At 43.9% G+C, this 15,635-nt stretch overlaps 1 protein-coding gene across 1 annotated transcript in view; it reads right to left on the bottom strand.

Annotated features, from left to right (window-relative positions):
• Positions 1 to 12,187, bottom strand: part of LOC138165236 (neuronal growth regulator 1) — a 1,124,289-nt gene extending 1,112,102 nt beyond the window's left edge. Inside the window, exon 1 of the mRNA XM_069093354.1 lies at positions 11,877 to 12,187. Coding sequence (XP_068949455.1) covers positions 11,877 to 12,052 — 176 coding nt within the window. The 5' untranslated portion in view covers positions 12,053 to 12,187. The remainder of the gene's footprint in view (positions 1 to 11,876) is intronic.
• Between the last annotated feature and the right edge of the window lie 3,448 nt (positions 12,188 to 15,635).

The following is a 15,635-nucleotide window of genomic DNA, read 5'->3' as shown; positions in this document are numbered from 1 at the left end:
TTTGTCTCTCTGCCTCTGTCTCTCTCTCCCTCTCTGTCTCTGTCTCTCTGTCTCTGTCTCTCTGTCTCTGTCTCTTTCTGTCTCTGTCTCTCTCTGTCTCTCTGTCTCTCTGTCTCTCTCTGTCTCTCTCTGTCTCAGTCTCTCTGTCTCTGTCTCTGTCTCTCTGTCTCTCTGTCTCTGTCTCTGTCTCTGTCTCTCTCTGTCTCTCTCTGTCTCTCTCTCTCTCTCTCTCTGTCTCTCTCTCTCTCTCTCTCTCTGTCTCTCTGTCTCTCTCTCTCTCTCTCTCTCTGTCTCTCTCTCTCTCTCTCTGTCTCTCTCCCTTCTTCTGTATTCCTGCTACCAAGAGAGTGCATTGGGGCCATAGAAGTTAAAAAAACAAGTATTTGAATTCAATTTACTTTGACTATTAATTGGACAAATCAGCAGAAGTTTTGCCACATGCAATGGACTTTTCAGGCATAGCCCAACGAAGTCAGTTGTCAGCTATGATGGACTTTTATCTGTGTTGGTGGAAGGAATGCTCAAGACAATTAAATAACAAATCCATAGACAGGGCTGGAAATTAGCCCTGACAAGGCCTATAATATGATAGATTGTTTGAGTTCCATTGGGTTGTTGAGATTATCTGGTCCAAATGACTTCCCAATGAAGGAATCCATTCAACATTACACCTGTAAGGTAGTAACTTTTGTTAATATGATTTGAAGTCACTCTTTCTACACAACATTGGAGAAATACCACATTTAGACTGACTATTCTTGGAGAATAAAAAAAGAAATCATGAACCTAATTCTGTTTAGAAAGGTTCATGTCACTTGGGAAAAGGTTATCATAAAATCTAGCACTGAGGTTAAATGGAGAGATCAAAGGCTAAGGAATCATGGCCAGTTCTTGGTTGTCAACCCATTTACACGATTTCTTCCTTAACTGATTCTCCTGCTGAATATAATAAAATATATTATATTATACAACAGATGAAACAGCTATACTTTAGCAAGTCTACCAGTGATCTTTTTTCCTATGGGAGAAGTGAGAAAACCATCCCAAATCCCCTAAACGGTAAGACCCAACTCCTCTTGATAACAAAATAATTGATATATTTGGCACTGGGGGAAATTGATCCTTCTATCTATGTGGGGATGACTTGCATATATTGCTGCTATTAATAAAGCACTTCACACACATACATGTATTTGTGTATACACATATGTTTGCATTCATATTATACAAAGTAATTATTGTTATATAATAATTATAATTGTTATATTTGAACCACTTGGAAAAAGTTACTTATCAAGGAATGAATTCTGGTGGCACATAGTAATTCACAAAGCATGGTCTAGTCAATAGGTCACTGGATTTGAAGTTAAAAAGACATTTTCAAATTCTACCTCAGACATATGTTAGCTGTGTGACCTTGGAAAAGTCACTTAATATTCATGTCTTGGTTTCTTTATGCAAAAAGAGAGGTTATTGGATTTTACTTCTTCTAAAGCAATGGTGTCAAATGCAAATAGAAACAGGGGCCAATAAATGCTATGCAAAGATACCTTTGGGCTGCCTAGTGACTTAGAAAACCACATATCATCATTATCTATGATTTATTGCATTTTAAATTGCATTTTGTTAAATATTTCCTAATCACAACTTTTCTGGCTCAAACTGAATATTGTTTGGCACCTCTGATCCTGCAATCCTGTGGCTGCCATTCTAGTCACAGGATTCCATTCAGTACTGGTGGAAGGAACATCCAAATTGGTAAAAAACAACGTATTTCTAAAGCAATAACAGAGCAAAGGACTCAGGGGCGGGAGATCAGAGATGACCACCTAAGGATGACTCAGCAGCACTAGGAAGTAGGTGGAATTGGTAATGGGACATTGGCCCTTCCTTATGCTCTGGATCTGCCAATTATGTCAGTTCTAGCGTCTCAGTCTAGAAGCATAAATCGGGGAGAAGGTTGGGTGCTGAAGGAGCCTGTAGTGACTCATAGGATAGATCTCTGCATCATGCAGATAAGAAAACTTAGAAGAAGAGGGAGTTTGATCAAGTTCACATGGCCAGTTAGGAATAATCAAGAGAACTGAGTTCTCAATGGGGCAGAGCTTCTTATGCTGGGATCCAAGTCTGGTGTTGTTTGCTCTGTTTTAGTTTTAAGGACTGTATTTCAATACAATTGGCTTCCTTTCTATGCTTTCTGTATTTTACAATATTCCTCTGAAAAGGGATCTATAGGCCTCACCCGACTGCCAAAGGTGCCGTCTTGCCCTCTCCCTCTCTCTCTGTTTCTGTCTGTCTCTTTTCCTCCCTCTTTGTCTCTCTCTCTTTCACACACACACACACATACACACACACACACACACACACACACACACACACACACACCATTAAGAACCCACAGATTAAAGTACGATTTTACTAATTTCATTATATTTACTCACTTCTTCCAAAGACACAAACTTTGCAAATGAAAGAGCAGTTCAGCATACTGAGGGCCTTTCTGGAGAGGGCTCATAGGCAAGGTTAGCTAAGGCAAAGCCCCATGGCACTGTGGTCCCTTCTGTCTCACAGGGCAGGCTAAGCCATCTGTCCCAAGGCAGGCCTTGAAGAGGCCTACCATAGAGAAAGGACACAAGGAAATCAACTAGTAAAAAGGGAGATCCCTTCAAAGGAAATTAGGACTTCTAAAGCACCCTGGGAGGTCAAGGAGATGATGGAGAGTTCAGAAAGGACTTCAATAGGAAGAAAAGCCTGAGAGCATTCTTGCAAATGCGTTCATCAGGAAGCCAGTGGTGAGGAGAGAGACTTCAAAGGAAGCAGGCCCAAGCAGAAAGCAGAGGTCCTCTACTGGAAGATTCTGAAGCCTATGAGAGAAATCTCAGAAGACTGCTAGACCTGGGGGTTTTCTGAAGCCTAAGTCCCACCATGTCACTGAATTCCCTCCCCTCCACAAGCCCTGGGGGTGCCCCCTCACCTGAAGGACCAAACAGGAACTCCTTTCTTTGACATTTAGAACTCTTAACCTTCCTCTTTCTTTCTTTCTTTCTTCTCTCTTTCTTCCTTATTCCTCCTTTCTTCCTACCTTCCTTCCTTCTACTCCCTTCCTTCATCCCTTCCTTCCTTCCCTCCCTCCCTCACAGGCTTCTTATACTTTATCTCTTTCCACATAATCTATGATCCAGCAACATCAGCTTTTGAATACTTCTGTAAGCACAGTACTAGATCTAAGTTGCTTTGTATGGTCTGTTGTCCATGCCCCAAATGCTTTGATCTCTTGCCTCCAGCTCTTAGTTCTTCTGAACGTCACGTGTCAGACCAAATCTTGTTCTCTGGAGATCTTGCTATTCTTGGTATCGCCCTTCACCTGGGATGTACTCCCTAATTATGCATATACTGTCTCTCCCATTACAATGAAACCTCTTTGAGGAAAGGGACAAGTTTCATGTTTTGGGCTATCTCCTAGGCACAATTATTGGAGCCTAGAAAATAAAACTTTGATGAAGTATTTATTGCCTGACTAACTGCACTTCATGGAAAGCAAGAATTATCTCAGTAAGAAATAATGTGGGGAATGAAAAGATGTAATAGGCTGAGGGGACTTACCTCATGGAATGAAATCTACCTTATGCAGGAAAGGTGAGAGATTGATGAAATTTGGATTTAGTTTCACCTAACTTTATCAGCTGGAGGGTAGAGTTACCAAGGGTAAGAGAGAGTTAAATGAAATTGAGATGGCTCCTGAGCCCTAGAAATAAAAACAAAAATTAGGGGGAAGTTTTGACAAATCTATAACTTTTAAACTATTGTTTTACCTCTTATGTAAATGTTTTGTTTTGTTTAGCTGTGATTTAAGGTGGAAATAATCCATGTGCACACATGTACACTCCAAATATTAAAAAGGCATTGATTTAGGAGAGAGAAAAGAAAAGGAGGAGCAGAAACTTTGATTCTCTTCCAAAGAAAACGTGGGAGAGAAGCAGCTGAAGAAGAGAAACGGTAGAAGTCGTCATGATGAATCGAGGTGGAGGGAACTTTCAAGACAAACCGAAAGAGAGGTGGGATCACGGGCGTGTGATAGGCTTTGGGACAAGATAGTCAATATGTCCAGATAAAGGGGTTCTTTGGGGGCTGTGTGCTTCATTGAGAGCTATGCACTCTGATTCACCATTTGGGAGACAGAGAAATTTAAAAAAAAAGGCACATCTAGTCATTTCCATAGGCCAACAGAATGCACTGCAGTAGTTGCATCCATATTCTGTTGACATTCACAGAAAGAATTGTATTCTAGTTGTTTGATCAAATCACAAAAGCCAATCACCTGTCAATCTTATCAATATCCTGTCACTGGAAAATGCTTTACAATCAATGGTGCTTTTTTTCTAACAAAGTTGGACCATCCAGACTATGGTGATGTCTTATTAAAATGATCTTATGCTCAACTCTACATAGGAATAACCAACAGCAAAATGCCTATAAAATTTTTGCGTCTTAATTTTGTTATGCCTCAATGAGGCAAACCAAAAGTCGAGTTAGTTTTCACTCAGCTACTTCTTTCTGAACCTCTCTTTCTAAGCACCAATAATGCGGTCCTGTCCTCACACCAAATAGTGACTATCACTGCTACTGTTTTCCCGTTGGTATAAATACCCTAGTAAACTCTCAAGTGAGAGTAGAGACCGACTCAACCTAATTCATGCAACTCCCCTTCTAGGTTGCCTGAGAAATAAGGCCACACATTGAATCTCTTTTAGATTATAGTCATTATATATGCCGCCAATGACTTCTAACGTCAGTGTGCCTTCAGTAAGAAGGATTGATTTTTAAGAGGGGGAGGCAGAATAAAGTATAAATATTGTTCCTTGTTAAACAAAAAATATGCTCCATCAAGGACATAATATGACAAGAAGCACTTCATCTAGGAAGTTGGACTGACCAGGACTCCAAATAATGTACTAGGCATATGAAGGCCGTTGGATGTGAGAATCTATAATTTAATAAGTTGGTGGCAACTCTAAGTTTTGTATCGAGGAACAATGCTGAGAGGACCACGAGTTTTCTGTGAGACTCCTGCACTGCCACGGATGGACACCTTTGATGGCACACCAATCAATAAATATCTACGAACTCATAAAATAATCAGAAGAATTGGGCGCCATCTCTATTTCTCAATCTGCTTTCTGATACCCTAGAAAGATAACTCATGTTGTCAAGTTGTATATCTGTAGAAAACACGTGACTGTCTGAATTTGAGGGAACAGAATATGAAGCAATAAAAAATACAATAAAATAAGGAAGAATCTGAGTACTACAATTGTCTTTGTAGAATATAACATCCCAAAGACACTTTTAAAAAAAGAACTTTTATTCATTCCTGCAACCTAAATCTCATTTGAAAGATATTGAGAAGATAAGAAGAGAAATAATCAGGATTCAGACATCCATTGACATGCACAACTCATGTGGACCCCCAGATAAATACCATTCATCGGACCTTTCACCAGATGAAGCCCCATGATTTGATATGCCAATTTCATCCAGTCCTATTCTGCAGTCAAATGACTGAGTTCTCTTCTTCCATTTTGTGGCGTGAAGAATAAATATTTAGCTTATGAAAAAGAACCTTATTTTTCTTAACTATGCCCAAGAAGTGGTTTAAATATGTTAAATTCTTATCAAGAAGAAAGCTATAGCATTCATGCTCAGTGGGTGAAAGAAAAGCTCATTAAAAGGATGAGATTAGAGATGATTCTTCATGAAAAAGTTTGTAACCATTGCCAGGACACAATGCAACTTAGGCCAATTCCACAAACATTTACTCAATGTAGGCTATTTTCAGGCATTGTACTAAACACTGGAGACACAAAGAAAACAAGGAGAAATCTCTGCCTTCATGGAGCTTGCATTCTAATATGTAAACATAATCCATACACAGACAAGAAAAGTGTAAATTATGTGAAAAGCAATAAAGCTGATTTCAAGAGAGAGAATATTGCTAAATGCCTACAGCAATCAGGGAAGCCCTCTGGTAAGTAGAACCTCAGCTATGCCCCTCCCCACTCCCCTTGGAGTTGGGGAGGGAAAGGGAAAGGTAATAAGCTTTTATATAGAAACTACAAAGTGCTAAGCACTTTTTACAAATACCGCCTCAATTAATTCTCACAACAACCCTGGGATTTATGTGTTGTTATTATTCTCATTTTATAGATGAGGAAAGTAAGGAAAATAAGCTGGTATATGTCAGGCCAGATTTGAACTCAGGTTTTCCTGAGTTCCGCCCAGTCTGCTATGTACTGCCCCATGTGCTGCCTCTTTGAATGAGGCTAAAGATTCTAAGACACAAATGAACAGGGTTTCTAATATAATCTCTAAAAAATTTAACTATTTTGGTCATGTCAGTGTAGACTTGTGTTTTAATATAGATGTAATACACGTGTTTGTGAGTGTGTGTGTTGGATATAATCTCATGGATTTGTTTCAGAAATCCGAAGTCATATCAAGTGTCTGTCTTGGTCCCGTCCTCCAAGATGCTAAAGTCTTAAAATTGAACACTTCTGTTTTCCAGACGTGAAAAAAGTTGGTTTTTCTTGCTGTTTTCTTTCCTTCTTTTTATTCCTCTCCAGAGAACTTTAAATGACCTCTGTGACTAATCATTGGCTTCTTCTAAGAGGGTATGATTGTTTGCTGGTAACTCACTGTCAACTTTGCCTCCATATGGTGACTTAGAAAGAAGGGGAATGTTCTGAGAATGTTACAAGAAATGTTCCCTAAGATCAGGGAAACAGGGAAAAGCAGGTTCAAAGGAAAGGAGGTAGAACTCGTCAAGGTTGAGACATCTCCCCCAAATACATCCTAAATACGTCATGCCTAGGGTGAGAGTATTGAGGTTAGAGTGAGGAAGACCTGAATTCAAATCCCACCTCAGACACTTAATCCCTGTGTAGTCTTGAGATAGTCACTTAAATACCTATTCAGTCACAATTTCCTTCTCTGTAAAATGGGGATAATGAGAGCATCCACCTCGCAGGGGTATTGTGAGGATCCCTTGAAATAATATTAGTGCCTCATAGACCTTAAAGTCTTATACAAATGATGATTTTTCTATTTCCAAATCAGAAGAGGAAGAATAAATATGTCCCAAGCTGACAGAAGTCCAGGTAGAGAGAGAAGCTTCAAGCTTCTTCTGATTCTGGAATTCTGAAATTTCTTGGTGCTGTACCATTTTCACTCAAGGAATCAGGTCATTTATTCTCCATGATACTTTGAACTTAACAGAATATATCCAGTAAGCATCATTTTAGTTTAATCATTTTCAAACTACCTTCGGATGGTTATAAATGTTATATAATTGTACAAATCTACCAAATTAAGTAGAGCCACTTTTAACTAAAAATGAAATAAGGATCCTTTAGGCCCTAGATGTCCTCACAGTTAAGATAAAGTCAGGTAAAATTGTGTGGTGAATGAAATACGACAATAATAACATCTTTGGGGAGGCCATTCTTCAAAGAGAAGTGGATAGATGGAAATCATACCATCCTGGAAGGGTATAACCATGGGAGGGGTGGTAATACACACATACACACACGCGAGTATATGTGTAAGATGATATATTACATATAGTACATGATGCATTTATATCTATCTATATGTATGTATCTCCTTTCTGACTATCCCCCATTGTTCTCGCACCTTCACATCCTACGGGTAGTTGAAGAACCAACATGAAACCCAATTGGAACAGTTTCCATGGGCTCCCACAGGTGAGAGCAGAGCCATCAGCCAGACCTCGGATATCAGCACTTACCTTTAAATGCTGCAACCCCCACAGGCAATAGAAGTCGGAGTAGTATGAAGAAAAAGAGAGGGCAACAGCAAAGCCCCTAACATTCAATACACAAGTGAAGAATGTTCATTGAGCTCAGTGGAATAATCAACATTCCAAACATCGCTATGGCCCATTCCTATTACTAACAAGCTGATGGAAACATGTTTTTAAATGTGGATAGCCATTTACAATGTATTACAGATGGACAAAGATTCATCTAAGTCCCAAGTTCCCTGTAGGGGAAAATGTCCAAAGATATCTTCTAGTGTGCTGCTGTCTCATTAAGTGCATTAACATTAGGAGGCTTAGATTTCTTCAGTGTACTCTTTGGAGTTTCGGCAATGGATTAGGTTAGCGTTAGCAATGGACACTTTTGCATTTTATGTGTTATTTCATTATGCTGATCTGGTCAGGAGAACATGTTCAAGATATTGAAAAGATAAAAGAGATTTTCCTGAAAGCTTCTTCATTGCCTTAAATTCCGATGACAGCCCTTCAAAATAGGAGAGCTGAAGTCCGTGGTTCTCATATATTATTCTAACAAGGATTTTCTTGTGGCATTATGAGTCTAACCAAGGAGCAATGAAAAGCCTGATGAGCCCTAATATCATTCTCTCTCCCCAAATGTATCTTGTCACTTGGGAGATGAAAATGAGCATTTGATCTGAAATTTGTGATGTCATGAAAGTTACACCAAAGTGCATTAGAAGCAATCCTGAAAGAATGATATTTTTTTCCTGTTTTAGGCCCCAAACATAAAAATGTAGCTTATGACATGATGTGAGGTCATTGTTTGCCTTTTAAAAAACCACATGCAAGTGTACACATTTAAATTGAGCTATTATTTGATAAAGAATTGGAATTGGCTCCATCACAAACTACACAGTTCCTCGGACCATATAGTGAGGGGGCAGAAACAAGGAAAGTCAGGGGATAGGAGAAAAATGCATCCGTCTTGTAATTAGAAGACATTCAGCCTCATTTGAAGTCCCCCAATTAAAATCAGGCAACATAGCTATAGAATATGATTCTAGAAAAAAAAAAGTGTGGTAGTGTAATTCATGGTCAATGATATTAATCAAGCACTTTCCCGTGAAGCTTTGGGTACAAGGCCCAAGCAGCAGGTTCTCCCACATGAGAGCAATTTAAAACAGTGAATGGAGTCATTTTTAGCAATTAAGGAAATAAGGAAAAACTTCACATGAATAAGCATGTTCAATGCATTTCTCCATCAGCAGGGAGGATGAAGGATGCCAAGCCCAGAGCTCTCCCCAGAGGCCTACAGGACTCTGTACAGACCGATTGTGGAAAGAATAAAGTGTTCTTACTCCCGTGCCTGGGTGCAAGGCCAGAAGAAGGCTTCCATTTAATCTTTTTCCTTTTAAATCCACTTATTGATGAACATCATTAGGTGATCATTTTCATTTAAAAAAAGTTGAAGCTGTAAAATGCCCCACTAAAGAGAAAGCTTGAAAAAGGGGAAGAGGGAGGGGGGGCTGAAGCTAGAGAAAGCCATGATATTAGTGCAGGACACTCCGGGTGAACTCATTTTGCATCAAGCAACTACAGGGGCACATCCAAGACTCCCCAACATTAGAATATTAGTAAGTTCATAATGAAAAACAAAACAAAACATTACTTGGGGAGGAAAGGATGGAACCAAAATTTGCCTCCCTTGATGTCATACCCAGGGCCTTGGAGGCCACAGTAGTGGGGGGCTGCTTGTCCTGTTCATTCAGAACCATAATCCCCCAGCTATGCTATCCAAAAGGAAAGGTGAATAATTGAAAATACGATGGCAATATTTGCCTGATAGCATGTAGATTGTAGCTCTGATGACACCCCTCCATGGCCATGGAAGATCATGTCTGGGCCCACATCACAGCTGTCCAAACTTCCTAAAAGAAACTTATCTCCCAGGAGGCCAGTCTGGGTATCATTCAAAACCTCTCCAACGGGGCTCTTAAAGTGTGTGATGGGAATGCCAACAGAAGTGAATCTTGACTTGGTTATGCTCACACAGCCCTGAATTCTGCATGCATTCTAGTACTAGTCTAAGTTCACGTCAAAGTTATCAAAATGATTATTAAATCTGTTCCAGATGCAGCAATTAGACATGTATCCTTTCCCCCCCTAATGCTGGTCTTATGGAGGTTTCTGAAGAGAGAAGTCACATGCCACACCCACAAAAAGACATCTGAAAGTATATTTACTATCATGCTCATTTTTCACCTTGTTCATGGCATATACACCAATGTGCTGATATCATGTAGTCAACATCTATAAGCTCTCATTGGACAAGAAGGGGACATCGAAGGCAGATTGGAGCCATATGTCCGGGGTAGCTACAGAGCGGGAGTCTGGTTGTTGCTGGGCAAGGAAGGTGCAGAGAGAGATGCTCAGCCTTAGTGAAGTCTCAGCACCCCCTGAGCATCCATTTAGAGCTTCCAGAAGAAGAAAGATTTTCAGTAGTTCATTCTTTAATGTTTAAGGGGGAAACTAGGCTGTTGGTGCTCAGTAGTGACAAACCACTTCCACTTGAAAGCTTATGAAAATGGAGAGAAGGGGAGACAAGGGAGGGAGAGAGGGAGGGACATAGAAAGGAAAGACAGAGGGAAGGATGGAGGGATAGAGGGAGGAGGTGCAGCGGTGCGGAGGGAGATAACAGTGGGGAGGGAAGGTGGAAAGAAGTGAGGGTACAGGAGGTACGGGAGAAGAGAAAAGGGGAGGGAGAGGGAGGGGGAGAGAGAGAGACAGAGAGAGAGAGAGAGAAAGAGAGAGAGAGAGAGAGAGAGAGAGAGAGGGAGAGAGAGAGAGAGAGAGAGGTGGAGAGAGAGAGAGAGAGAGAGAGAGAGAGAGAGAGAGATTGTAGATGAATATAGTGTGTATATTTTTGAGTGAGAATGTAAGGATGTGTGTGAACAGTGAAAGGGCATGTGTCTGGAATTTAAGAGAGGCTGTTTATAAGTGTAAAAGAGTATTACAGAGTGTGAGAAAGGGGGGGGGAGTGTCAATGTGTGCAGAAAACCTACGGGTGAGAGTTGTATCAGACAGAGGTAGGGTATTTCTGGGAAAAAAGGTAAATAGATATGAAGCTTGGAGAGTGTTGGAGACTGAGCTTGTAATGAAAGAAAGGAGGAGGAAACAGCTGTGTATATGTGGCAGAGGTGGAATGAGGGGGAAACAGAAGAGGAAAGAGAAATAAGGAAGAAAGGGACAGAAAAAGGAGGAAGGAGAAAACCGGAGAATAGAGACCGGATAAAAAGAATATGAGAGGGAGGGAGAAAGATAGAAAACTGGAACGAGGAAATGGAAGAGGTAAGTAAAGGGAGAAAGATACATAAAGGAAAGGGAGAGTGGATGAGAAAGCAGAAAAGAGGTATAGGAAAAAAAGAAGAAAAGACAGAGAAGGGAGGAGGAAAAGTGATAGGAGAATGAGGGATAAGGTAGAGAGGAAAAGGGAGAGGGGAAGAGAGGAATAGAGAGACAGAGGACGAGAAAAAAAGACTAAAAAAAGAAAAGAAAAATACTGCCTCAGAGAGACTGAGCCTTTGGGCGAAATGGGAGGGAGGGAAGGAGCTAGCGGTTTGCCGAGAGCTCTTGTGCGAGAAAAATAAAAACAAACCTGCCTAACTTGTCAGACTCAGAGTAAACCTTGACAGTAACAGGGAGACCTTAGGAACAGTTTCCAAGGGGCGTCAGCGCCTCCTCTCCGGTCCTCACACTTTTCTCATCCCAGTTCCCTGGGTTGGTCCAGGTCAGAGTCTGAGAGGTTTACTCAAGTGCTTGGAGATCACGGGTCTAGTGGTCACTTCGCTCCCCTGGCAAAAGCTGGGAATGGCGGCCAGAGAGCCCAGGTAGCATCTCCGCCAGTTTTGGGGAGGAAGACTTGGTTTTCTTTTTGTATTACCCTTATGATTTGGATACTGAGCATCAAACCGGAGAGGGGGAGGGGAGCAGTAGGAGAGGGGAAAAGACCACACAGAGACGGAGAGAAGTAAGTAGTATGAGAAGAGAGAGGGGGAGGAAAGAGGCCCGCGAATGGTCCTACCTAAGCACCGCCGTGTCCCCCTTTCTGACCATCAGGTTGTCCACTGCCGGCCAAGGCAAGTCCATACTCTGTCCAGCCGGGAGGCAGGAAGGCAGCAGACAGCACAGGCTCAGCAGCACCGCGGCCAGCCACTGGTTCGAGCAGCAAGCGCCCTGTACCAGCATCATGATGTCCATTCCTGCCGGGGCTGCTCCCCACTCCCCGGCAGCCTCCAGCGCTCCGGCCCCCACCCCCTGGCGCTCGCGAGTCCTCCTTTCCCGGGAAGCAGGCGGCACTCCACAGCTCCACAGTTTGGTGGGGATGTGTGTGTGTGTGTGTGCGTGTGTGTGTGTGTGTGCGCGCGCGCGTGTGCGCGTGTGTGTGTTTCTGCTGGTTTTCCTCTGATTTGTTTTTCGGTCGTTGGGGTTTCCCCCTCTTCTCACCCACCACCACGACCTAATGCCCCTCCTCTTCGCTGGCTCCCTGGCCAGCCAGCCTTCCCGCCTCCTCCTCCTCCTCCTCCTCCTCCTCCTCCTCCTGGTTGCTCTTGGCCGGGTGCGTCCGGACTGTGGCTAATTCTCGGGTGGCTCGCACACCATCTAGCGAGGAGCGCAGCGAGCTGGAGAATGAGAGGGAGAGAAGGAGGAGGAGCAGCGGGCAGAGGAGGGAGCGGAGGCAGGGCGAGCAGCAGCCGCCGCAGCCGCAGCAGCAGCCTCTGCAGCGGCGGCAGCGGCAGCAGCAGCCGAGTCAGGCTCAGGCTCAGCCTCAGCAGCGGCAGACGGCCCCCAGGCTCCGAGCCCGTTGCCAAGCGGCCGTTTCCTTAGCAACCCCTCCCGGTGACTGGTGATGGAGCAGTTAAAAAAAAACACAACTTATATGTTTATACACACACACACACACACACACACACCAAGAGGAGGTACATTACAACCACTATAATCAAGGTGGGGGGGGGAGATCAGACATAAACAATTAAAACAGTAAAATAATAACAATCGTAACAAGACCATTCTTCAATGCACCCATCACACATTGGGGGGATGAAGAGAGTTTGTGTTCCTGCTGTGGGAGTGGGAAGAAGGTGGGAGGGGGCCATCTCTTCCTACGCTGAATTTTGCCCCTTGGCAATGGAAGTTTCAAGTCCCCTGAGCTGTGGCCCCGGCGCCATCATGCCTCCTTTGCTTGGGCAATTGTGCCTCGGACATAGCCAGCGGTACTTAGTGGGGATACGCTGTGACAATGTTCCCTCCACACAAACACTGCGCGAGAAGCGGCTTGTTCCACCCCCAAACCCCCAGCCCGCAAACGAGGAATGGTTTGTCTACAATATTTCAGGAGGATTTCGAGCGGGTTCTCTGATCCACTTCCTTTGGTTGTCACCTGCCCCAGTGTGTGCGCGTGTGTATGCCTGGGGTAGGGGTGCTGGGGGTGTGAAGTTGGGTTGGGGTGGCGACAGTGGCGAGAGGGGCTGCAAGCAAATGTTTTAATTGCCGGGGGCCGGGCGGTTGTGTTGTGTTATGTAAGAGGCGGCTTAACCCGTTGGGGCTGCCAGCTTAACAGAACCCCAGCGACTCAGATGCCTGCCAAGAGCCATGTTATCGGTTTTGGGCAAGCGCTACACACACCCGGGTGGGCTTCCAGTGTCGCCCCCAGGTCGCCAAGCCTCCACAGCAGCAGGGACAGAGGAAGGCTGCCGCGTACCCCTTGAAGTCTAGCGGAAAGACAGACAGACAGGCAGTCAGACAGACAGAGAGAGGCAGGCAGACAGACAGACTCGGCTCCCCTCCCGCCTAGAGGGGCAGAGCCCGCTGCGCGTTCTAGTCGCCAGGGAACGTTCCTTTTCTCCACCTCAAACCAATATTCCGTTCCCGAGAGCTGCCTCCCTGGCCCAGCAGGAAGGGCGCAGCGGCTCTAGAAGGTGATGGGAGGGAGCCAACGTAGTCATTTTTTCAAAGCTCTCGAATCCCGATACCCTTAGCGAGTCTGGGCCATTTGTAGATCAATGAGAAAACCGAAGCTGGAGTCAATGGTAGTTGCACCAATCAATCCTGTGGGGAAGTTTGGGCAGCCCTGGGATGGGGGTGGAGATGCGGGGGTGATATAGATTCTCCCATAATTTCTCCCATCTCTGTACTACTACCGACCGCATTTTCTCTTTAATCCCCCCCCACCAATATATATGTTATATATGTATGTATATATATATATATATATTCCCACCTCCATCTCTCAGAGCCTTGCAGTCAGTCTAAGAAAATCTTTCTAGGCTCGCCTTGTCTTCTCTGGGTGAAAAATAAATAAATAAAGCACCCCCCCCCCAAAAAAAAAAACCCTCCCCCCCTCATCCTCCACTCTCTCTGACATGAGCCGGATCTCGCGCAAAGTCGGCAGAGAGCCATCATCTCTGCAGGGGTCAGCCTTGGGCTGCCTCCCTGCACCAAGCTTTGTACCAGGGACTCTTTAGTGATGCTTCTCTTTCCTCTTGCCTGGAGGATTTTCCATGGGATTCAGGGAGTGCATGCTGGGGTTTGGGGGAGACAGTCATCGTCACTGACCCTCCCCCCAGCAGGTGAATGCAGAGAGAGCTCCCAGACCGCAGCCCTCCCCTCCTCCCAAATCCCCCCTCCCCAAACTGGAACTTGGAGGCTTAGCAATTAACGCAGGGTTCTGCAGCAGGACTTCCCAAGGCTATTAGTATTCAGGCTTAACTCTCAGAGCCTGCCTAGAAACTCCGAGCGCGGTAGTCTTCTACCGCATTCGCAAATATCAATAAAATGTTAGTCATTTGTGCCTGAATGAAAACATTTTCCTTACCGTCTGCTATGCTAGAGAAGTAATTGTCAAATGAGACACTCGCTAATATTGATGCCAAATGTCTAGAGAACACTGGCATCCTGGGACCTGGCTGCACTGCCCTCGCCCCCCGGCCCCCGAGCAGGGGTGGCCACAGGGATGAACGACACTCGAATGTCTGACCCAGACTGAGGGCTCCGGAAGGTTCACATGGCCCACACACGGCTGTTGTACACAGTCTCCTCAGCCGGCAGGACTGAATGAATGAAGGTAAGCGCGCGACACTGCCTTGACTGGCGATGCTGTCCTCCTTTCCTGCACATTTCTATGCTAATTGATCGCAAGCCAGTGTTTTCTAGTAAGAGCTCGGAGAACTGGTCTCTCCGGGCTGCTGCTTCCTGGAGATCTGGCATCTTGAAAGTCCTGGGCAAAAATGGACTTTTTTTTTCCTGTTCCCAGGGAAGGAGCTATAGGACTAGTTTAGTCTGTACAGCATCTCTCCCTGGCTTGGAAACTAAACGCGAGACTATTTCAAGGCAAAGCCGTGTTTGTTTTGTTTTGGTTTGTTTTCTGTACTCCTTTCCAGTTATATAGCAACTTTCACCCTAAGTTCTCAAAGCACTTTCTTTTTACAAACCCGCCACGAGGAAGCCACTATTCCTAGAATATGGACCTAGAAAACAAGAGACAGGTAGTAGGTATTTCTTCAGTCCTGTCACACATTGCTACGAGAAAAGTCGACATTCCAATACTCACCTTTGGATCATACAGTTTCCACCTTTCATCTGGCGAAAGAAAGAAAGAAAGAAAGAAAGAAAGAAAGAAAGAAAGAAAGAAAGAAAGGAAAGAAAAGAAAGAAACGAAGGAAGAAAGAACGAAAGAAAGAAAGGAAGGAAGGAAGGAAGGAAGGAAGGAAGGAAGGAAGGAAGGAAGGAAGGAAGAAAAGAAAGAAAAAGAAAGAAAGAAAGAAGGAAAGAAAGACTTTAA

The sequence above is a fragment of the Petaurus breviceps genome, unplaced genomic scaffold (genome assembly GCF_028583685.1).
Source record: "Petaurus breviceps papuanus isolate PSGF00001 unplaced genomic scaffold, PetGlider_PUasm1.0 208, whole genome shotgun sequence".
Classification (NCBI taxonomy): domain Eukaryota; kingdom Metazoa; phylum Chordata; class Mammalia; order Diprotodontia; family Petauridae; genus Petaurus; species Petaurus breviceps.
This window is presented reverse-complemented; position numbering and strand designations above follow the sequence as displayed.